Here is a 23,656-nt window from a genome sequence, read left to right as displayed (position 1 = left end):
TGATTTTGACCAAGAGGAGTATTCTAAGAACTAGGTGTTTACTAGACTTTAAAATCCTTTTTGGACTGATCCAGAATGGGTCTTGTAGAACTGTGGCAAATAGTATAGGGCAAAAGGCTCTATATCTCCTAAAATTAAAGAACATACATATACAAATACAGTATGCATCTACTCTCACACACCCCCTTACTGCTAGCTGAGATAGTCTTCCAAAGCTTTGAATTAATACTCCCATGAAGGCTGACCTTTGACAACTGTGCACTGATACAATAGACAAAAAGGTTTTATCGGATATTGCTGAATTGGTGACAGTAAGAGTGCAACTAGCATTGTACGTCAGAACAGATGTAGAGACTGGGCTACATCTAATCTGTTAAGTGATGCTGCTACAATTTTATGCTGCTGGGTGTCTTTTAGATGCTATGGAAGCACTTCTGTTCTTTCACATAAGCTGTTTTCCTTGTTTGAGATTTACTCCTTGAATAATAAATATGAAATTTGTGAATAAACTATATAGTAATGTAATGTATATATATATGTATAATAAAATGTATACAACAAACCCATGGTATCAGTGCCTAATGGGATCATACAGTAAGAAGTTCCACTTGAACACACTGAATCTGGCTTCACACCTCAAGGTCAGTCTTGGCTATTCTGATTGGCAGTTTCTCTGCAGGATCTCACATAGAGGTTTTTCCCACTACCTAATCTTTTAAACTGGAGATGCCCAAGATTGAACCCCACTGGAATTTTACATATGCAAAACAGGTGCTCTGACCCTGAGCCATGCCTTATTTTTAGCTTTACATTACAGGCACTTCATCACAAATATATGCAGATTTTCAATTTCATATGTGTTACTGGTACTCCAACTCTGACAAATCTACTAGACTCCAAGTAGTAAAGTCTATAATATCAGGCCGCTAGAAACAAACACAGAGATGCAAGTTTCCACAAGCAACAAAATAATCCTAAAATGAAAGTCACAGGAGAACTAGTATACATAATCTGTCTACATTAACATTAATTTTCATGCTGAATTGGCAAAAAAAATATTACTATCAATATGTCCATAGGTTAACACAGGACATATAACATAAAAGGGAAAAAACATAGTGGATTTAGCTTAGTACCAGAAATTCTGGACCAGATAAACACAGAATGAAGTTTAACAAAAATGGAGATACTTCTGTTAGTAAAGCCTATTTCTTCTAGTAGGGATGGTCTTTGGCATTTTATCACTGTAAATCCCACCCACCCTTCCCTCATATCCTGCTGCTTTTCAGATTCAGCAGCATTGCTATAAGGCCCTCGGAATGTCAAGTAGCCAAACATTTCTGGCTAATCACCTTATATGTTTTCAAAAATATGTTTTTCTTATTAGAAAGCTGATGTGCGTATTTCTTTTCTGTATATATAGATTCATTATGAAATCTGAGTTGGTTGTAGGAAGTAGTTCAGTTATTTAAAAATATAGTATATCAAACCAGAATTTTTAAAAAAAATAATCCTATAAAGAAAAATCTACTGGCCATAAACTCAGAAGCAACAGGTTAATCTCCATGAAAGCATCCATTCCTTCAAGTCAGTCATGTGGTTGTGATGATGTAGAGGCAGTTGATAAAGTGGCAATGCATAAAAATCTTGCAACGTGTTATAGAGGTGCAATTGCCTGCAGTTCATCAGTATGAATATGGCAATGAAGCTCCGCTTTGCATATTTCAGGTACAAGAGTATTAGCTGAAGCAAGCATGGGAGGTTCTTCTTCTCCTAGAAGAGGGAAAACATTGGAAATTTCCTGCTGTTTAGTCTGTTCTACTTCAGAATAAATGAAAAATGAAAAACAATTATTATTTACACAATATGATACACCCCAATAAGAAATACCCTATCCTAATGTATTAGTACCATTAGAAAATAATCTTAAAAGCAGAAGGAAAATTTTCTTCTATGGGTTTGCCAGAATTTACTTAGAAATTCTAGATTCCCTAGACCTTCATTTTAAAAATCTAAGTTACTAACTACATGTGATGGACAACCCTTGGAAAAGGAGGATCTAAGTGCTGTGATAACTGCTAAGTGAGGGGTTAAGGGAAAAAACCCTCACTAAGGTTATGAGCCAGGGCAACAGGCTCTGATCCCTGTGATTGGCTAGTTACAGCTGAGGAGTTAATATACTGACTGTAGGCTGATAAAAAGAGCCTCTTGTGGCGCAGAGTGGTAAGGCAGCCGTCTGAAAGCTTTGCCCATGAGGCTGGGAGTTCAATCCCAGCAGCCGGCTCAAGGTTGACTCAGCCTTCCATCCTTCCGAGGTCGGGAAAATGAGTACCCAGCTTGCTGGGGGGTAAACGGTAATGACTGGGGAAGGCACTGGCAAACCACCCCGTATTGAGTCTGCTATGAAAACGCTAGAGGGCGTCACCCCAAGTGTCAGACATGACTCGGTGCTTGCACAGGGGATACCCTTACCCTTACCCTTAGGCTGATAAACTCCTCTGTGAAGAAACTCTAGTGAGAGTACTAGATTTTCAATTGAGAGCTAATCCACACAGTATCTGGCAGCTAAGGCAGTCATTTGGCAGAGAGAATCTGGGAAGTCAGGTGAATACTCCCAAATTAGACCATAGTGTGAGCTAAACCTTCTAGGAAAGAGAAGGTAGAACTCTGCTTAATTGGTAAGGAGAAATCAGGGGAGTATTTCCTAAGGTGTGTGTATGTAAGGTAGAGCTTCAGTCATTTCAGAAAGGGAGAAAGTTGTGGCACAAGTTCAGTTTGCCCACTTTCTAGGAATCAGGGAGAGTTCAGGAGGACTCTATAGAAGATAAAGATCTGAAAAAGATAACCTCTCTGTTAAACTAAGAAATGTAACATCCAATTGAACAAAAAATGAATTGTGTATGTGTGTGTTTCTATATATAATTCCAGCCACCCTTCCTTCTTTATAAATATTTTTTGTTGGTTTATAAAAATATTTCATTGCCATTCTGACAAAAGGGTTTTAGTGAAAAGAGAACTCTACTCCTCCCCAGATGTTCCCAGGGTTGAACAAAGCCACAGAGATCAGACAGTGACTGGTGAGACAGTGAGTTTGGTTTTGGAGGAAAAATTTATCTCAGTGTGGGGAAGGGTGTAGAGAGTCATTCCATTAGAGTCATAGAGAGAAGTTTGGAAATCTATAAGTAGACCTAATGAGAATTCTGGAAAGTCAAGAAAGATTTCCAGTGGTCACCTGTACTGCTTTCTACTTTATAGCTGAGATTTCACTTAAGGAGTAGCCTATTTATCACCTAATATATTTCAAGCTTTCATAGTAATAATGATGATAAGAATAATTTTTGTAACCTGCCCTTCATGGTCCCAAGGGTGGAAGTACTGCGGTGAGATAATTAAGTCAGTTTGTCAGAATCAAATATATTATGAATTGATTGATGGAGGTCTATGCATGTTTAGGCAGTATTCATGATCCTAATGATCTGCTGTCACTGAATTTTTACCAGATTGGCATTGGATCTAGGCACTGAAAAGCATCAGCCACACCAGTTTGGTTACATCTCAATAGAAGTTAAGCCCTAACTGAAACAATGGCTGTGCAGTTGGTTTGTGACTCTGTACTTCCATCTTACCCAGTCCTGATGAAGAGGAGACGCTCTCCGTAACTGAAGATGTTTCAGTATGGTCTGCTAAGAGGCCCTCCATTAAAGGCAATGACAACTCAGAAGAAGGAACAGAAGAATCATAAATTCCAGAGTCCCGAGGCATATCTGGAAGATTGGCAGCTTTTACAACATGCAACAAGGGTTGGAGAATGGAGCTGCTATTTTGAATATCCTCAGCTTCTCTGTCCTCTCCAAGATTCAAATGCTGCATCATACTATGAGAGTCTGAATTTAAAGACGGGATAATATTTGCATCTGCTTTCAGGTAGAAATCCCCATCGGTCACTTGTTTGCTGATTAAGTCATTTAGCACCAATCCAGAGTCAAATTTTTCCATCACTGCCTCTTGGTAATGTAAAGGAGCTGGAAGAAAAGGAACAAATTGTTTCTCAAACCAGTCAGGCTCCTGATCAATGTACTGATGCATGTTGCAAATGGCTACATAAAGGGACCGCCCAGATTTGCTCCTGAAATAATTTCTTTTGCTAATATGTACAGGATACAGTTCTGAATCATGAAGGCCAAGATCTCTGGACTGTAAATGAGAGTAAAGCTGAGGTAGGTTATCCATGAGCTTGTATTTTGTACTTAGATCCAGAATACCAGGAATGTCACCCTCACAGGAGTAATCAAAGTAAACTGCTATGAATTTGCAGAGATCATGTGAATTCTGTTTTGCCTGATGCAGCTTCTCTACTATTGCAGATATAGCAACCAGGAAGAGTTCTCCTTTTCCAGAATCCCTTTCCCGGGACCCTTTGTGCTTCCAGTTCTTTTTCTCCACAAAATACTTCATTCCTTTAGAACACACAACAATGATGTACTGGGACTCATTGATTTTCCGATGAAGCCACTCTTTCTGCCCTTCTTTACAAATCCTCAGGTCCTCCCACAAATCCAAAGAAACCTGTAAAAATGTTATGATATTAAATATGAGATGATGACTGTAGCAGCATACATGTTTATATACCAGCATGGATACTGGATGAAAACACACTCCCTGCAATGATTTACTACCAAGATATATGTGCCCAGAAGAATTAGAGCGAGTACACATATCACAAGTGTCCGTCTTCCATCATGAACATCTCAAGCATCTGTGGAGCTGACATTGGTCAAAGCTTGGCTGTGTTTGCATGGTGCTCATGCACGGTTGATAGGCAGGCAGCTACCATAACATCTACTATAATAGCTTCTCTAAAGTGAGTATTACCACTGCTATAGAACTTGTCAAGAGCTGTGTGTTCAACACCTGTGAGTATCAATTTGTACTAATTCATACCAAGAGTAAGGAGCTGTGCTGTTTAAAGTGGTCCAGTGTTTATCAAAACTACTAATACTCTCATAAGATCTGCAATAGGAAAAACTCTTGCAGGATAAGAAATATTTTGTTGCAATAAAAGTAGCATAAAGTTAGCTAAATGAGACCAGTATATATAAAAGTGACACAGACTATTAGACTCTTTAAAAAATTATTAAACCACCTGGTCTCCAGCAGCCTAATAAAATATCTGGCACATTAGCTACCCATTATCCACTGCATTTTGGCAAGATACAGAATACAATCCATAATCTGCTTCAGATAAATCTTCCATTACTATCTATGATTCAAAGTAATGCTGAGAAGGTGCAAAAATGTACATCCTTTCTTCCTCCACCATGATCAGACACTGCCAGTAAAAGTACAGAAATAATAAACTAATAAACCTGTATTACTCTCTGTTCATCTTAGTAACTCTGGGGCAAAAAAGGATGGAAAAAGGACTTACCTGTAAATGTTGTTCATCAATGTCTCCTGTGCCGACACACATTTGGACTGTGCATGCACAGGCCGGCTGTGAACATATTCTTTCTAGCTTAATACTCCAAAGAGGGATGCCCGGCCCATTTCAGAGCTGGTGCATGGTGCAAGATTCCCACTCAGCGCATCACATACACTGATGGCAGCCACTCCTTTCCTCAGATCCCACCAAGCCACTAGAAGCTTCTTTTCATAGCACCCCATGAAAGCTTGGGGTGAGGCAGGAGGAAGTTGATGTGTCTAGAGGTAAGTCCACCTCTGCTTTCATCTTGTCTTCTCATTTGTCAGGTGGGAATCCTGTGCATGCACCAGTTCCAAAAGGGGTGGGGCACCCTTCTTTGGAGTTTTACACTGGGAAGACATTGTCTGCATCTGACCTGCAATCCCAATGTGGGGCTGCGTGAGAAGACAGAAGATGAACAGACTGTACGCCCAGCCTTAGCCAATCCATTTTAGGCTGTCCACAAGGATCATCAAGCTAGTAATCCTTGATGCTATATGTAAAAAGAGTGAGACATCCAAGTGGTTGCAGCCATCCTAGTTTGCTCTTGAATTCACTGTTCACAGAGTGTTGGACTAGGCCTGAACCCTCACTCTGCCATGGAAGGTTGCTAGGTAACCTTCAACCAGTGGCACATTCACAGCCTACCTCACATGGTTGCAGTGAGGAGAAAACTGAAAATACTATAAGCAGTTTGGGGTCCTGATTGGGGAGAAAGATGGGGGGTACAAGTAAGATCCTGCGGGATCTTTCAGCGTTCTGCAGGGCCTGTAAGACGGAACTCTTCCGCCAGGTTTATGGTTGAGGCCGGGGCTGATAATAGATCTATGCCCCCCCCCGGGGACTCGGGTTCTGGACCTGAAGCAAAACATCATCAGGACCTCCTCTCCACCCGCTAGTAGTGGGAGGGAGGGGGGAAGTTGAGCTGCCGTTCTTGCCATGCCGGTAATATTGGCAATATTATTATTGTTTTAATGGGGTTTTAATGGGGATTTGTGATATTGTTACCCGCCACGAGCCACAAGGGAGTGGCGGGATATAAATCTAATAATAATAATAATAATAATAAAGTTAATGGGACAATCCATCTCATGTTGGGTCTTCCTGTTTTCCTGCTGCTTTCAGCTTTTCCTAGCATCACTGTTTTTTCCTGTGATTCTTGTATAGTCACATAGCCTCAGTTTAGTAATTTTAGCTTCCAGGGACAGTTCAGGCATGATTTAGTCTAGAAGCCACTTGTTTGTCTTTCTATCAGTCCATGGAATCTGTAAAACTCCAACATGTGGATCCAGTCTCCCTTTTGGTCGATGATGAAGCCAAGCAATAGAAAATCTTGAATAATTTAAGTTTCTTCATAATTAATCTTCAAGATGTGTTAATTCCCTATCACATTACTTCTGTCTTCAAAACATAGGTTGCAGTAATGAAGCCATATATAACTGGAACATTGAATACAGTAGCTAGATAACTTTTATTGAAATGGGATTAAAGTAATGAGTAATGTAATGCTTCAAGTGTGGTGAACTCTAATCTGAAAGCTCAGTTTGATTCCCCAGACCTCCTCCACATGCAGCCAGCTGGGTGACTTTAGGCTAATCACAATTCTCTTAGGGCTGTTCACAAAGATCAGAACTTTCTCAGCAATACCTACCTCACAGGGTGTTTATTCTAGGGAGAGGAAGGGAAAGGTGATTGTAAACTGCTTTGGGACTTCTTTGATCGTGAAAAACAGGGTATAAAATCACCTCTTCTTCTGCTAAAGCTGCAGCTGACAAAAGGCAACTTTCTGCAACCGGTACTACTAAAGTATCATGGAGCAACTGCTGATACACAGAGAGTGTCACTTGAGCACTGGTAGATTCATAGTTGGCCCCAGTATTGAAGGCACTAGGCTGCAGAATCTCCCTGTGCAATGGGATGGTGAATTATGGCTGAAGCATTATAGCACTAAGTTACACCCTTTTAAAAATTGCAATTAACAAAGCAGCAAAAATATGACACAAATTATTTGACCACTAGATGTCAGAGTTGGTACATGAATTTATCCATGACAAAAAATTATATACATTTCTATTTAATCCTTGCAAAAACTGGAAGAAACCCTAACCAACCCCCCCGAATCAGTTCTGCAGGCTATTTTTTTCTCATATTGATTCTACCATGACTAGAATGTTTATAATGGATATTTTCATATAATTTTGCATTTTTAAAGAGACTGACCTGGAAGAAAGGTAATTTTAAATATAGTATTAGAATGGAAAGAGTCATCAGCATTTAATGTTTTTAACATACTATAATGCCACAACAGTTCTTTGCCAAGGGTAGGAACATTTATATGTACAGTAATGCCAGTGAGTACAAAAACTTTTACCTCACAACCACAGAAGTCCTGAAGAAAATAAGCAAAGCACTGGATGACATTAATGTGCTTCTGACAGTCTTTACTGGAATAGCAAATGAAAACTTTGGGCCGGGGGCGTTGCCTTTCCCCATGGAGGCCTGCAGAGTAGGTTGACGATTCCGAACTTTCCTCATCTAAATGGGAATAGATATTTTCTAAATTGAAAGAGAGAAGTATTTTACTATCTACATAGATACAAATCCGTCTTCAGTACATCTTTATTCCCCAAATAAAGAGATTTCTGCTTACTCATAAATACCATAAAACTCTGTCTTCCTCTGTTACTCCATTTATTGAAATCACTTCTGATTGTCAGCAAGTATTGCCTAGCTCAGGGGTAGTCCAACTGCGGCCCTCCAGATGTCCATGGACTACAATTCCCATGAGCCCCTGCCAACGAATGCTGGCAGGGGCTCATGGGAATTGTAGTCCACTGATATCTGGAGGGCCGCAGTTTGACTACCCCTGGCCCAGCTTGTTCAAGACAATCTAACATAGATTTGTGCATCTAACAAGCATACATCCACAGTTGCAAGCATGGATTAACACATTTATACTTAGCATAGGCCAAATAACAGTCCTAATAGTATAGACTAGCCCAATCTCATCAGGCCTAGGGAACTAAGCAGGATCGATACATGGATCAGAGGCCACAAAGAAAGACCAGGGCTGCTATGCCATTGAAGGCAATGGCAAACAACGTCTGCTCATCTCTTGCCTTGAAAATCCCAAGAGGTGGAAACATATGAGGTTGCGTTTTACAGCCCTAATACAGTACCTTCTCCCTGTATCACCTTGTCCATTTACTCTCCATTTTTAGCAAGCCACTAGAATCCAATAAGATTAACTACAGTAATACAAGAGAATTATTTCAGGAGATATGCTATAACACTATTTCTTGACATGCAAGCACAGGGGACCTGAACCTAAACAAACAGGACTGAGTCCACAGGTCAGCTGTCATTCAGTAAACCAGCAGCATTGCTCTGACTGACTGAAACAGCTGCAACACCTCTCAGCTAGGTGATAAAGCACTCTATGAGTCTGTGGCTCCCTACTAATGTCTGTGATATCTGCAGTATCATGATCTTCCAATCCCAGGGTCAAAGAGAAAGAAGTTAACCTCAACACAGAAGTCAATACTAGGGTGAACATTTCAGCAATAAGATAGGTTGATGGGGAATGAAATCTAGATTATACAAATATCCATTCATTCTTGATGCTAGATCTCCTATACATATCCTCCCTTTAAAAGGAGTTTCATGGGAAAATACGTACCTTGCTGCTTTTTACGACACATCACTGTAAAAAGGGTTGCAAATGCAGAGATGACCACCAAGGGAACAGTAATTGCTATGGCTCTTATTGGCCCTGCCCACGGGGAATGAACTTTGAAAAGACAGACAAAATTAAAATAAGTTTTGCTTAAATCTCATCCTTCTATTGTTACTTCTGGTACAAATATTGTAACTAAATCATTTCCCACAATATTATTAAATATTAGTATTGAACTGCTTATTCATTATTCAAGGCTACCACAATGCATGTGTGTGTGTGTGTGTGGGATAGTTCTCCCATTTCTGTATATAATTCATATGTAAGAGCGGTAGTCCCCAACCACCAGGCCACGGCTCCCTCTCCCTCCCCCCCAGTAAGAAACTTCCCAAGCCTCAGGCAAATTGGCCGCAAAAGCAAGCTTCTTTTTGTGGGGGGGGGGAGAGGGAAGCAGGGATGTGCATGCGCGTTTGTGGCCACACATGATGCAAATGCACATGTGCGGCCAGGCGATCGCCCTCCCTGCCGCTGCCAGTCTGCAGCCTCAAGAAGGTTGCGGACCACTGTGTAAGAGCACTATCAAAACATTTCTTATGTAGCTTGTTGTACCCCATATGCCAAGGCAGGCAACATTTTTGTTAGAAAAAGGTCACAATATCTGTGAAGAATTTAGTAGTCAGCCCCCCCCGCCCCCCCAAATTAAATAAAGGGGGCAGCCTAAACTTATATGTGGTTCCACACACTGGGAGCAAACTGAGCCCCAACATTGCTGCTAGTATCTTTGTACCTTGGGCAGAGAACTAGCCTTGTTTGTCAGCAGAAGAAAAAAAGCATGTCGCAGTTCAGCAAACATGGGAATTCTATACATCTTTCATAAATTATTACTATTACCAGGAAAGAGACAACAAAACACTTTAAGTCACAGGGAATTGAAAATGCTGTTGTACCAACAGTATGTCTATCCCACCACCATTATTTCTCTTCAAATGCATTCAGCTGATCATGCATTATGTGTGACTAGAAATAAAGCCCGCTGTGAAGGGAAATACAGCGGGCGCTAGTGCGTGGGGAGGAAGAATGTCGCGAAGGAAGGTAGGAGAGGGGAGGAGGAGTGGGAGGGAGAAAGGAGGGGAAGAGGATTTTGCAGGGATGGATAGAAGGGAGAAGAACAGGAAGGGATCAAGGAAGTAAGAGAGGAAGTAAGTGAGAGGGAGAGAAAGAGAGAGAAGAAGGAGATGGAGAAAGGGAGGAAGGGAAGAAGGAAGGAAGGGAAGAAGGCAGGGAGGGAGGGAGATAGAATGGGATGGGAGAGGGGTATATGTGAAGGGGCGGGTTGGCAGGGGGGAAGTGGGAGGAAGATGGCAGTGTGTGTGTGTCTGTGTGCGCGCGCGTTTGTGTGGGTAAAAGGTGTGTGTGTGTGTGTGTTTGTGTGGATCCGGAAGGGAGGGTTAAGGGAGAGGCGAGGTGGGTTGGGCAGGAGGAAGAGCAGTGTGTGTGTGTGTGTGTGTTGGGTGGACTTCTGCCGGGCCCAGGGGAATCCGGGGCCCGGCAGAAGCCTAAAAAGGATGGTGGCAGGCGGCGTAGGCTTGTTCTGGGCCCAGGCACTCCTTCACGGCTGCAAAGGAGCCCCTGGGCCCGGCAGAAGCCGGAAAATAGTGGCGGAAGGAGGGCCCGGCAGAAGCCGGGAAATGGCGGCGGAGGGAGGGTGAGGCTTCTGCCAGGCCCAGGCGCTGCTTCGCGGCCATGAAGGAGCGCCTGGGCCCAGCAGAAGCCGGGAAATGGCGGCGGAGGGCGGGCGAGGCTTCTGCCAGGGCCAGGCGCTCCTTCGTGGAAGCAAGGGAGCGGCTGGGCCCGGCAGAAGGCTCGTGAGGAAGGGACCCGGGGCGGGAAAGGAGCAGGGATGCCATGTCTTCGACGCGGCGTCCCTGCTCCTTTCCCTATTGGGAGGAGGGCGGCTGGAGGGCTCACTGGGCAGGCAGCGTCTTCTGTCTGTGCAGCGACTCCCCAGCCAGGGCAAGCGAGGCTGGGGAGCCGCGCACCTTGGATGGGCACTCCAGAAATTCCAGAAATGTTGAGAAGAAATTCTGTCTCAACATCCGGAAGAAGTTTCTGACAATTAGAGCAGTTTCTCAGTGGAACAGGCTTCCTCGGGAGGTGGTGGGTTCTCCATCTTTGGAAATTCTTAAACAGAAGCTGATTCTGTGAAGGCTCAAGGGGGTGGCAGAATACAGTAGATGAGTGATAGGAATGTGAGTGTCCTGCATAGTGCAGGGGGTTGGACTAGATGACCCATGAGGTCCCTTCCAACTCTATTATTCTATGATTCTATAAGACAGCACATAATGTTTTTCAGGGTTTTTGTTTGCTCTTTTTGTACTTGTTAATCCTGAAAAGCCATCCTAGCTGCAGATTAAAGCTGGGGAGAACCCTATGCCATCTTCAGAAGAAGGGTGGGCCAAAAACATTTTAGATAACCAGGTAATTATTCTTCAGAAGGAAATGGCAAGATAACACATGGTTCTAAATGGGAGAGGGGGGGGGAGAGAAGCATACCTGGCTTTAGTGCATAATGTATTGTCTTCCTTGTTGTGTTTGTATCATCAACTAGCTTTAAAAGAAAACAGTAAAACACTCATTTAAAAATGGATATTGGAATATTTAATATTTATCATTTCAGTATCTATAGTTGAAGAAGTGAAAGCAGTAAGAAATGCACCATTTATGGACTGGCTCACATATGCCTCTCAACACTTTCACCCTTAAGTGATTTTGCCCATGTGAATTGTTAATATAAATAACAACATTCATATCACCCCACAGTAATGGTTTTCAATTGAGTCTGTTAAAGGATTCAGCAGTGAGGGTTTGTAGGTAGATGTGAGTACAGAAACTCATGAAACTCAGTAGAAAAGCTACAAATGTTTTAAAATATTCAGACATGTTGGTTTGTGAACTGCTATGACCTCAAAACACAGTAGCACAACTGCAACTACAAATGACCATTGTATAGGTTCAAGTTTTACATTTGCTCTGGATTAAAAGAGGTGCTAAGCAGGGATGGGCATGACCCCAAGCACAGGACCCAAAATCCCACATCAATGGCCTAAATCATGGTTCACAAACTGGGGGTTGTGCTAGCTGCTGCTGGCACAGTCCTCCAATGACTTTTCACCTGACTTCTGAGTCCAATGGTTTGTGTCGGGGGTCGGACATATCTGCAGTATCCGAGTCAGTACTCAGTTCAGCAAACACGCTGGTGCGTTAATTCCTGTTCAAGAAAGGGGGTGGGGGTGGACTTCCAGAGCTAACAGTGGTCTTTCCACAGTTGTCAGTCCTGGCCACCAATAAAGGAGGGAAGTGATCCGGCGCAATAAAAAGCCTCCTGAATGACAGGTCCTTTCCCCCTCCCTTTCCAAAAGGAGAGAATCTATCCGGCGCACTGAAAAGGGTTGCAACTATTTTGCAACTTGACAGCAGGGTCTGTGGACCTCTCAGCTCTCAAACCAAAAGGGTTGCAAGCCTTTTCAGGCCTCCCCCCATTTCTTTGCTTCTAAATGGGCAGAAGCCAACTGGGTTGGCCCAAACCAGCCTGATTTTCAAAGGGAGTTTGGTCATTGGGGTTCGGGTTTTGGAATTTTCTGGTTTGTACCTATACCTAGTGACTGTGTAGGGATTTAGGATTTATTTATTCCCCAACTCCTAATTCCTGCCTTTTATAAGTACCAGTAAATGTTCCTATTGGATATACGCTCACTATAGAAATCATGAAGTAATATAGCAAGGGTGCATCATCATCTTCAAAAGAAGGTAAAGAATACAGCTGATTTGATTCTAAATGGAAAGCAGTTTCTGCAGACCACTTCGGAAACTACGAATAAATTATATTACCTCAATTATATAATCTCCTGGTGAGACATTCTGAAGAATACAGCTTGTGAAATCTGTATTTTTCTCCTAAGTAGAAATGAAGGCAATTATTTTACAGGGAATTTAAAAGTTTGGAACTGGCAGAAAACATGTTCATATTAAAAGGTTGCCATACTGAAGACTCATATTCTTTCCAACATATGAAATTCTCCTGGTATAGAAAGCGCAAATGTAGAACTGCATGGTGAAGAACAAAGCACTCTGAATCTTTGGTTGAATAAATGCTACAGAGTGATCATTTAAAAAAAAATTAAGCCCTGAGTCCATAATCAAAAGCCTTGAATGAGTATAATTCTTTTTCTTGCTACAGCCAACAACAGGAGAACCCCACTACACACACTCAAACACTGGCTCAAAGCCAAGTGTCTAGCAGAGTGCCCAGGGGAGCAGATTCCGGAGATGAATGCTTCTGATTGAAAGCGATCGGCATGTAAGCCAAGGAAATTAGAACAGCACACTGCCTTGTGGCCTACAACAAAAACAGATCATTTAGATTCTGTAGATCTAGAAGTATATTTCGTCAAACAATTCTTAAAAAGGTAAAGGTATCCCCTGTGCAAGTACCGGGTCATGTCTGACCCTTGGGGTGACGCCCTCTAGTATTTTCATGGCAGACTCAATACGGGGTGGTTTGCCAGGGCCTTCCCCAGTCATTACCGTTTACCCCCCAGCAAGCTGGGTACTCATTTTACCGACCTCGGAAGGGTGGAAGGCTGAGTCAACCTTGAGCCGGCTGCTGGGATCGAACTCCCAACCTCATGGACAGAAAGCTTCAGACAGCATTTCTGCTGCCTTACCACTCTGCGCCACAAGAGGCTCTCAAACAATTCTTACACAAAATATATTTGCTTGTTGTTGCCAGGTTACAAAAAGTGCTAACTGTTGCAAAGGGGCAAACTTACTTCTAGCTATCAAGCAGTACACATATATACAAAGACTCTATGGGGTAATGCATGATTACAGTGGTTTGCACTATCAAGGGTGAATTTAATCATGGTAAATGACCATAAATAGACATTAAAGCTTCAGTGTTGTGGCAAAGAATTACATAAGATCTCCAACACAACAGGCATGACCTAGCCAAGCTGAAGACTTTCACGCCACACTGATTTCAGTGAGAGAGTTCCGTACATATTTAAACTTTACTAAGCCTATCATAGTTGAAAGTACTTAGCTGTGGCTGGATCATACTAGGCTTTTCCTAGAAAAGGACTGAAACTTCCAAATCCGTCTGTAAGAGGCACAGCACATTCTTGGCACAGCTATAATAACCAACGAATCCCATTCTAACAAGTTCATTTTCAGTCGATTAAATAATAAATTTAACTACACCTGTTACAAGTGAGATCCATTAGCACTTGGCAGTTCATAGCAAACAACTTAATATATATAGCATTGCATAGGTTTAGCATACCTGCTGGCAAGCCTTTTGTTTGAAATGTCCTTCATTTTTAAGTTTGTAGTGCAGGTAATAATATTTGAATCCAAAATTATGTGGTGCATGATCAAAAGACACATGCATATTAAAACCTTGCTGGGTGACGTTCAGGTTTCTTGGCTTCCAAACTATGAAATAAAGAGATGATTTAGATACTATGGAATTACTGATTCAAGAATTTTTCCTTTTATAAATTGTGAATAATCTAACATTTCTACTTACAAGGTTTGCAGGCAAGATTTTCAGGCTGCAGAAGCAATTCACAAGCTAATGAGAAACACACATGCAAAAAAGAAGAGTTATTTTTGATCACCTGCTGATGAGGTCTACCATCAATGCATCAGGTGGCTACCGGTAAGCAATTCTCTCTCTCAATCTTCAATACAGTGACCTACCTTACTTTGGTAATGCACATGAAACGCTTTGAACACTGCTGCACAAAAGCTATGTTTTTAAAGCTTAATCTCAGTGAAAAGCAATGTGTAATTAACTGTCAAATGCTAAACCCATTCACTCACAAATACAAATAGAATGTTTTCCCAGGAGAAGCAGCAACTGAATTTCTTCCTGACATCAGGATCACAACTAGCAGTGGCTGCTCGCCCCTCTTGATACAGGAATGACAAAGAGGAAAGAAGGAACTTTGGGCTTCTATTTGAGGAAGAGGAGGACAACCTGACATTTGGGTACACCTTCTCTCACAATTCCTAGAAGCAGGATATTAGGTTATTTTCTTCATGCCCCTAAAGAGAGTACCTACTTCTTCAGTTTAGAGGCTACTAGAGCTTACATAGAAAACCACGGTGTATTGTAGCTTGTTGCTGCCAACCTGAAGATGAAACAACTATGGGATGAGGGCAGATGGCCAACCACATTTCAGAGAAAAATAAGATTCAGTTGACAGTAACAGTAGAAAAAAAGTTTAAGATAACTGAGGCAAAGAGAACTATTGTCTTTCATAGAATCATAGAGTTGGAAGGGACCTCCGGGTTCATCTAGTCCAGCCCCCTGCACAATGCAGGAATTCACAACTACCTGCCCACCTATGCTGACCCCAATTTCATGCCTAACTGATTCTGCCACCAAAAATTTCCAGAATCCAACCTGGCCTGGAGGAAAATCACCTACCATCCCACAGCAGAACTTAACAATTCCCTGGGTATGCAAGGAAGAGCCACAAGAGACAAACACTGGCACATCCCTTCCTGCCCACCCACTCACAATCTGCCTAAGTTCATAAAATCAGCATTTCTGTCAGTTGACTATCTAGCCTCTGCTTAAAAACTTCCAAAGAAAGAGAACTCACTACCTCCCAAGAAAGCAATCAGATTTCCCTATATCAGGTTGAGTCCAGGATGTCCTCCTCTACCTCAGACAGAAGGAACCTTCACAATAAGTTCAAAGTTCCTTGCTCATTTTGAGGAGAGGAGGATATCCTGACATTTGGGATGTTACCAAGCTTTCCCTGAGACTGAAGGGCAACCCTGTATCTCAATTCTTCTCATTCTCCAACAAAGGCAACTGACAGGAAAGTAAGGTACATGAGGAAAGAAAAGATGACCTACAAAGTATCTCTACAGCAGAAAATAGGCCAAAAGGCAATCAGAGCTTCTTGGAGTCCTGCATGTGCCAAGTAGGTAGAACTGGAAAAGGAGGTACTCCTCTCTTCAGAGGTGGGAACAAAATAACCTAACATCATGCTTTCAGGGATTATGGGAGAAGAAGTACCCAAATGTCAGAACGTTCTCCTGTGCTGTATAGAATAGACTGTACTCCCAAAAGCAGGAATTTTCCTGTACAGGTAAGCCACACCAAGTAAAACTAGAAACTAGTTCCAATTAGTCAGCAATAATTTTGAATTATTTCTTCCATATTCTAAAAAGAAACCAGAGGATGAAGCCAAACAATAATATTTCATGACCCCATATTTCTAGTGGCTCAAGGCAGTTTGAGTCATGATTAAAACTTTTATGATTTAAAACCAACAAAATAAAACTCTAGTCTTCACCCCCCCCCCTCAAAAAAAAGAAAAAAAAAGAAAATATGTGTTCATCTTATACGCATACTGGAATCCCTGGCAAATAAAAAGGACTTGCAGCATCACCTAAAAAAATTGTAAATATGTTTATAAATGTACACACTAACAAAATCTATGAGTCAGTATTCTGAGATTTTAATGACTTAAAAACAATAGCCTTCATTGGAACAGGAACAGAGGCACACTGTTATCATACAAATTAAATTAATCAGTGCTCACTTGAGTCTACCAAAACCATTCTGTCGTCTTCTCTAATGTGGGGAACATGATGCCCATTCCCAGTCTTGCCAGTATTTCCAAACAGATTTGAAATACTGTTTTGATACTAATTTTAACAAAAAGTGGATGCAGGCAGTTCCAATTGCTACTATTTACAATAACACTCAAGAACAGAGCACTATTCTTTTTCTTTTTTTAAAGTATTGTACTTACGCCGTGTTCTGAAGAAAAATGGGTGGTAGTTACTTTCATTCTTAATGGAAGGAAAAGGAACAATCTTTACAAAATAATCCGTTTCAAATTTCAGATTGAGAAAAGGTTGAGATTCCACTCCCTTTGGGGGAAAAGAAATTGAAGCCAGTCAGTAATGCATTTTACTATTTCACCTACGGTTACTGGAAGAGCAAGTATATTTGTATCCATGCATTTGCATCCGGCTTGGTGGCATCTGCAGCCACTTTAAGCAGTGGTTTAAAGTGGTGGTCTCTAACCTGGAGAACCAGGTTTGATTCCCCACTCCTCCACATACCGGTAGCTCGATGACCTTAGCCCAGTCAGTTCTCTCAGAGCTCTCTCAGCCTCACCTACCACACAGGGTGTCTGCTGTGAGGAGAGGAAGAATAGGAGATTGTAAGACACTTTGAGACTCCTTCAAGTAGTAACATGGGGTACAAAAAAAACCAGTTGTTCTTCTCTGTATGCATGTTTTCCCACAGAAGTTCTCAGCTGATTTTTACCTAAATATGGAGTAAGAAACAAAAAGTTCCCTTCCAAAGAGGAGTCTCCCAGAGGCAGTCTTGCTCAAGAGTACTCCACAAATTAATTCACTTTCAACAATGAGAGCTCAGTAGAGGTCACAAAGAGTGGCAAGTCCATGGTTCAAGTAACTACGATCATGGTAATACCTTCCACTTTGGGTCACAGCTTTCGGTATAGCAAACATATTTTGTGGTTTGGAACCACTTTCATAATCACAACTACACTGTGCAACCACCATCTTGAGCTGTACATGAGCACTTCTCTCTTTCAGTCATTCTAGCTACAGACACATACAACATTGAACAGGACAGCAGGCAATGACAGTGAGGGTCAAGGGCAGCCATCCACAGGGCTAGGGCCCTAAGGTATAAGGAACCAAATATACACACAAACTATTATACACAACTTTGGGCACTGAAAGGCACTTATTCTGCTGATCAATATCAAGTCCATACGGTCTTCTCAATTTCTTCCAGAAGCAAAAGCATTAATGAGGTTCACATTGTTCCAGATGTCAAAGAGGGAAACAAACATTTCGGGATTACACCTCTGGAACACTGGACTATAATTATAAAGGGTAAAATTCAGCAAGTACTCTCCTGTGCACTAGCAATCAAGAAAAGAGCCTGTCATGAAAAGTGCCGACAACTTCAGCAAGGCTTCTTGTGACTCAAGGGGTCAGAGATGTCAAGCCATGATTCAAAATTCCAAAGTGTCAACATTACTTCTTCAGCACTTCGTACAAGATTATTAGACTATTGCCCTAAAGCATATCACTTACAGTCCATTTATAACTCGAGTTGAGCTGCTTTGGGTCTTTTAAAACCAACTGTTGACACTGTCTTCCCTCTGACTTCAACTCTTCAAGTATGACTCGAAATCCCTTCAGAAATTCAATTCCTGCAGGTATTGAAACAAAACAAAAGTAAAGACCGCAGATAATTAAAGGCTTCTATTCATAAACTGGTTCTTCCCATGTGACTTCACACTTCCAATCATTACTGAAGCTGTATAGGAAGGAGAGCCAATACAACAGCTCCCACAGTGCTGAGTAATGTCAGAAGGGCTCTCTGTGCTGTTAAAAATTCCTGATGCATTAAAAAATTGTATGTAAATTTGGGTTGCACCTTACATTTTTTATTCATTATACAGTGTTAACTATGTATAATTTTGCTCTGTAGAGTGGAGTTGTTTTCAGACGTGCAACTTAATCATCACAGTTAAATAAAAATCTCCAGCTACCCACTTATCCCAGGCAGTCTTGAGGAGGAAGGAACCATCCTCAGTTTTGCCAGGTGCCCTCATGTGGATGCCATAGTAAACTGGACTTCTGAAACCAGAAAAGTCTTTCAATTGCACTCAAAGAACATGAGCATAACAAGCACACACAAAGGAACCTATGTCTACACAGAATCATCAGATTAAGTATATGCAGTGAAATAGTTTACATTCTGATGGGATGAGATTATTGTCAGGATAGATATTTGAAAACAAGATTTTGAAGAGAAGATGATCTACATAACCAAAGGATAGTGCAGAACCCGTTTCTTGTTAATTGTGGACACTTCAGAAGCAAGCAGAGGTATGGCTAATTTGGCAGTCTACGCAGTTTAGAGTAAGAATACCACTTGTTAAGAAAACAACTTTCTGAATGAAAGGCTGACATAAAAGAATTTAAGCATAGCAACACAGCTGTGTGCAACTACAAAGAGTGTGGGAACCTTCCATATTCTAACAGTATGTAAATCAAAACTGATTACCATAGCTTAGCTCTGTATATTTGTTGTGCTTAAATTCAGTATTCCAAGTGTGTGTATCTACATGAGTATCTTATTTCTTGGGGCTAAACACTTGCAATTGGAAAGTCTGCAAAGCCACCCACTGTGTTCTTAATATTCAGAGGAAAAAAAGCAGTGTTTCTGCTGGTATAGAGACCATGAAAGAAAAGAGTTAACAGACTCCCTGTTACCTGAGACCCTTCAACCACAGTTCCCTCTTGATGCTTTCAAAAGGATTAACCTCTGATCATTACAAGAGAAAACACCAAGCTCCCATGGAGATTGGATGCAGCCAAACCTTCAGCTGCAGATTAACTGTTCTGAAACTCTGTACTCTTGGAATCATTATATATCACTTCCACATTCTTTCTTAGTAACTACTCGCAGTTTTCTATTCAAATTCACCAGCTATCAAATATAATTAAATATGCTGCAATTGTTTATCGACCCTTAGACATCTCTCTTTTTCCCAAAGTGTATTTATTAATTGTTTGGTTAAAGTATGCTTCTACTATCAGTTCACTTTTAAAGCCTGTTTTCAGGACCAAAGAGCTCCCAGTACACATGTATCATGCCTGATGGCTGTGTTTAATAATTTGGCTGAATCTATACACATTTAAGAATCCCAAAGGTTAATTATATCATCTTTACTGTAATTTTGAGAATCTAAAGGATCTAAAGGACTGGTATACAAAATCCTAATAATAGTTGATCTTTAAATCCAATTGCTTTCAGTGCTTATCATTTAAACAAATTCTAGTTGGCTTTTGTTGCCAGCATTTTTTAAAATTAACTGCTTGAGTAAAGGAAAACAGTTTTAAATACCTTGAATCGATAAACATTACTAAGTTTCTGAGTATGCACAATTCATTTTTTTCAATGTTAAGAGGTTTAGCCAGGTAAGGGAAAACAGATGACAAGAAGGATTACATTCATGTCTACAAATGGAGCCTCAGGTCTCCCCTGTGTGGCAGAGTACCTGTAAGCAGCTTCAGGTAGTATGTAAGTCATAGACTTTTCATGAAAAGCTTATTCACATACAAGCTATAAGAGCTTCTCATACAACCAACATGTATGCAGCATGTTGTCAGGCACTCTGTTTTTGAAGCAGTTCAGACACTTAAAATGGTATAGAATATGGAAGCAAATCTATTTACTGGAGTAAGCTGCAGCTACCCAATGTAAAATATCTTAATTGGCTGCCAATTGGTTCTTTCCCATATCATGCCTTCTAATTAAGATTTCCATATTATGCCACACACTGTTTATCCCCATTTTCTGTAATAAATGTAGTGGTGACCACAGAGAGTACTTTTCCTATAATAGCACCTTAGCATGGAATGCCCTTTCACACATTTCACACACCTGGCCTTTAAAGTTTCACGTACCAGATGCTAACTTAGCTACTTGTCTTGCCATTCTGTTGACTGGCTAGGGCTGCAGTAACATAAATTTAACTTTTTGATTTGGTCGTGCAGACATGGTTTTTATCCATTTACAGGGGAGGTTTATGCTGCTATTTTTACTATTCTGTTTTAATGGGTTTATCAATTTTATTCATTGATTTTCCTTGTTCATTTTATTTCAAACCACTTCAGGTATAGTTTAAAGAAAACACAGCAAAGAAGAAAAATTAAGCATAATCGCATGGAAGTTGCGGACACACATTATTTTAGGATACTTAATTACAGGGGAGCTGAAATAATCTAGATGCTTCACACTATGCTGGCCGTCTCTCCAGCTACGTAGAAACAACATCAGTGAAATAATTTCTACTATTGCCTTATACATTCACAGGTAGAAAACAGGTGCATGATACAAATTCAGTTGCTGCCACTTACCAATGGGATGTGCTGTCCACAGTATTGTCACTGCAACTTGATCAGAGCATGCATACTGGCTAATAGTGATGTTCTGTACATCACCAATCACATGCTTCCCCAATGAATTCAAATAAGGTGTACAGTCTGAAAAACAAAACCATTATGTACATTTCAATCTGGGCCTTAGTTAAAGGTACAGACCACTATTGCTTTGCAGGGTCCCATTCGTCGCACCCAGTAAAGACGCTACACACCTGCTCTTTGGCATGAAAATGGCCACAGCCGTTTTATTCATTGAGAGTGGCCCCCCTGGCCTGGAAGCGAACATGCCTTCTCGTGGTCAGCCGACCTACGAGGCAGCCCCAATTCTTTCTCCTGCAGGCCTTCCTCAACGGGAATTGCTGGCACATGCGCATGCATATTCCCGGCCATGACCTGCACCAACGTGGGAGGTAGCAACTATACGCGAACCCGCCGGGCGTTTTTGCCTCTGCTGGGTTTCGCCTGCCACCCGGAAATGCGAGCTCACCAAACCAGCTCCGCATCCACTCAGCCCCTTAAGGGGGCCCCCATCTACTAGGGACGCCAGCGCGCAAGCTTGGCACCCACCTAAACCTTCACTTCCAGCCAAACAACCGCCGGCTGTGACAAAATTTTATAAACTTTCACATATTTCATTCAATACAAAAACCCTAACACAAATTCTACCTTCTTACTCTTCCATTTTGTTTCGTTTTGCTTTTAACAATGAATTAACCTCAACCACATAAAAACATATTTAAAGGGAGGGTGGGTGGGCTTCCAAACCGGCCCGGAACGGGAGAAGAGGCTTGGGCTGTCGACGCAGCTCCTTATAAAGGAGCCCAGCCTCCACCCCTCCCCTCCCCGCTGTTGCACCTGCGCCGGCTGCAAAGGACGCTGGGACATGTAGTCCCAACCTCCCCGCAGCGTCTTCTCGGCGCTCCGGCCCCGCGGCAGCAAAGGCCCCTTCATTTAATCTCAGGTGCTCTTGCTTTGCAGGGTCCCATTCGTCGCACCCAGTAAAGACGCTACACACCTTCTCTTTGGCATGAAAATGGCCACAGCCGTTTTATTCATTGAGAGTGGCCCCCCTGGCCTGGAAGCGAACATGCCTTCTCGTGGTCAGCCGACCTACGAGGCAGCCCCAATTCTTTCTCCTGCAGGCCTTCCTCAACGGGAATTGCTGGCACATGCGCATGCATATTCCCGGCCATGACCTGCACCAACGTGGGAGGTAGCAACTATACACGAACCCGCCGGGCGTTTTTGCCTCTGCTGGGTTTCGCCTGCCACCCGGAAATGCGAGCTCACCAAACCGGCTCCGCATCCGCTCAGCCCCTTAAGGGGGCCCCCATCTACTAGGGACGCCAGTGCGCAAGCTTGGCACCCACCAAAACCTTCGCTTCCAGCCAACCAACCGCCACTGAGCACAGGAAGTCTCCTCCCTGTGCTCCCGCCACCTCTCACCACTGCAGCCATTCTAAAATCGCATGCCGCACCTCAAACAGCCAGGTGTCCATCCCCCACTCTGAAAGATGGACCCCATCATCCCTGTACAGTGCCCATTGCCGGTAACCAATATCAGGGTGCTGTATGACCATTCCCCCTTGCGACTCCACAAATTTCGACACCGCCTTATTGGCTCGCCTCCTGGCCAGATCTACTCGGCCAGGCGAGACGGCACCCCTCCACATTCGCCGTTCCATGAGCGAAGACCAGAAGATAGTAACTGTAGGCAGCCAGGATTTCATAGAAACTCATTAAGCTAACACAAAGAAAAACATCCAGTTGCAGATATTTCTACTCTTTGCCAAGTTTTTAGTCTATAGAACAATTCTATTTACTCAAACCGCTGTGTACTGCCTCTTTAAGAGGCTATCCCAGTAAGCCTCAGAGCAAGCAGGAAGGATTCAGTGCTTCTCTTCTCAAGTCTCCGTGAGCAGCCTGCAGGAGTGCAGGACTAGCTAAGGATCTGCAGAACTACCAGGACTATCCTGACCTAGAGCTCTACAAACTTTGTTTTGTTATGACTTATTCCAATAGCCATGTTATCTGCCCTACAGTTACTGTTAATAAAGAGGCCTTCAGCCAAACAGAACTAGGTGTTTGTTTTTTCCACTACGCAAAACAAACCAGTTAAAGTTATCATATCCAATTTGTTTCATGAATCACTTGCTCTTGTTTTTTTTAATGCTTTCAACAATGTCGTCTCGTGGCGGCTTACAATATAAAATGAGAATACAAAATACCCATAGAACTCCCCTTAAAATATTAAAACCAATACAGTAAAATACCATACAAGGCAAGCATACAGAAATGCAAATAATGAGAAGAGTCCATTTAAAATGAATGGTGTCCTAGAAACATGCTCCCTGCCATACTCCAGTGGCCAGATCCGCTTGTTACAGCAGACCTTGAAATGTTGCTGTGGCAAGTCAAACAAATGACAGCAAGAGATTCCGATTAGGAAAATAGAAACCTGTCTTGTAATGCAAAGTTTGGAGTAATAGCTTGCT

The 23,656-nt window shown here is 42.0% G+C and overlaps 1 protein-coding gene across 2 annotated transcripts in view; it reads right to left on the bottom strand.

Moving 5' to 3' along the window:
* Positions 1 to 400: 400 nt before the first annotated feature.
* The window catches only part of IL17RD (interleukin 17 receptor D), a 76,077-nt gene continuing 52,821 nt past the window's right edge, over positions 401 to 23,656 (bottom strand). Inside the window, exons 3-13 of one of the 2 annotated variants that reach the window (XM_077325494.1) lie at positions 21,138 to 21,263; positions 18,300 to 18,418; positions 16,973 to 17,093; positions 14,725 to 14,769; positions 14,479 to 14,630; positions 13,026 to 13,091; positions 11,691 to 11,745; positions 9,141 to 9,251; positions 7,833 to 7,996; positions 3,627 to 4,566; positions 401 to 1,773 (exon numbers count right to left, since the gene is read on the bottom strand). In XM_077325494.1, the coding sequence (XP_077181609.1) occupies positions 1,658 to 1,773; positions 3,627 to 4,566; positions 7,833 to 7,996; positions 9,141 to 9,251; positions 11,691 to 11,745; positions 13,026 to 13,091; positions 14,479 to 14,630; positions 14,725 to 14,769; positions 16,973 to 17,093; positions 18,300 to 18,418; positions 21,138 to 21,263 (2,015 nt within the window). In that variant the 3' untranslated portion in view covers positions 401 to 1,657. Of the gene's footprint in view, positions 1,774 to 3,626; positions 4,567 to 7,832; positions 8,018 to 9,140; positions 9,252 to 11,690; positions 11,746 to 13,025; positions 13,092 to 14,478; positions 14,631 to 14,724; positions 14,770 to 16,972; positions 17,094 to 18,299; positions 18,419 to 21,137; positions 21,264 to 23,656 lie in introns of both variants that reach the window. The other variant, XM_077325493.1, reaches the window with a different exon arrangement.

This window comes from Paroedura picta, chromosome 3, assembly GCF_049243985.1.
Source record: "Paroedura picta isolate Pp20150507F chromosome 3, Ppicta_v3.0, whole genome shotgun sequence".
Lineage (NCBI taxonomy): Eukaryota > Metazoa > Chordata > Lepidosauria > Squamata > Gekkonidae > Paroedura > Paroedura picta.
The sequence above is the reverse complement of the archived record's forward strand: the minus strand, read 5'-3'. Positions and strand labels throughout refer to the sequence as shown.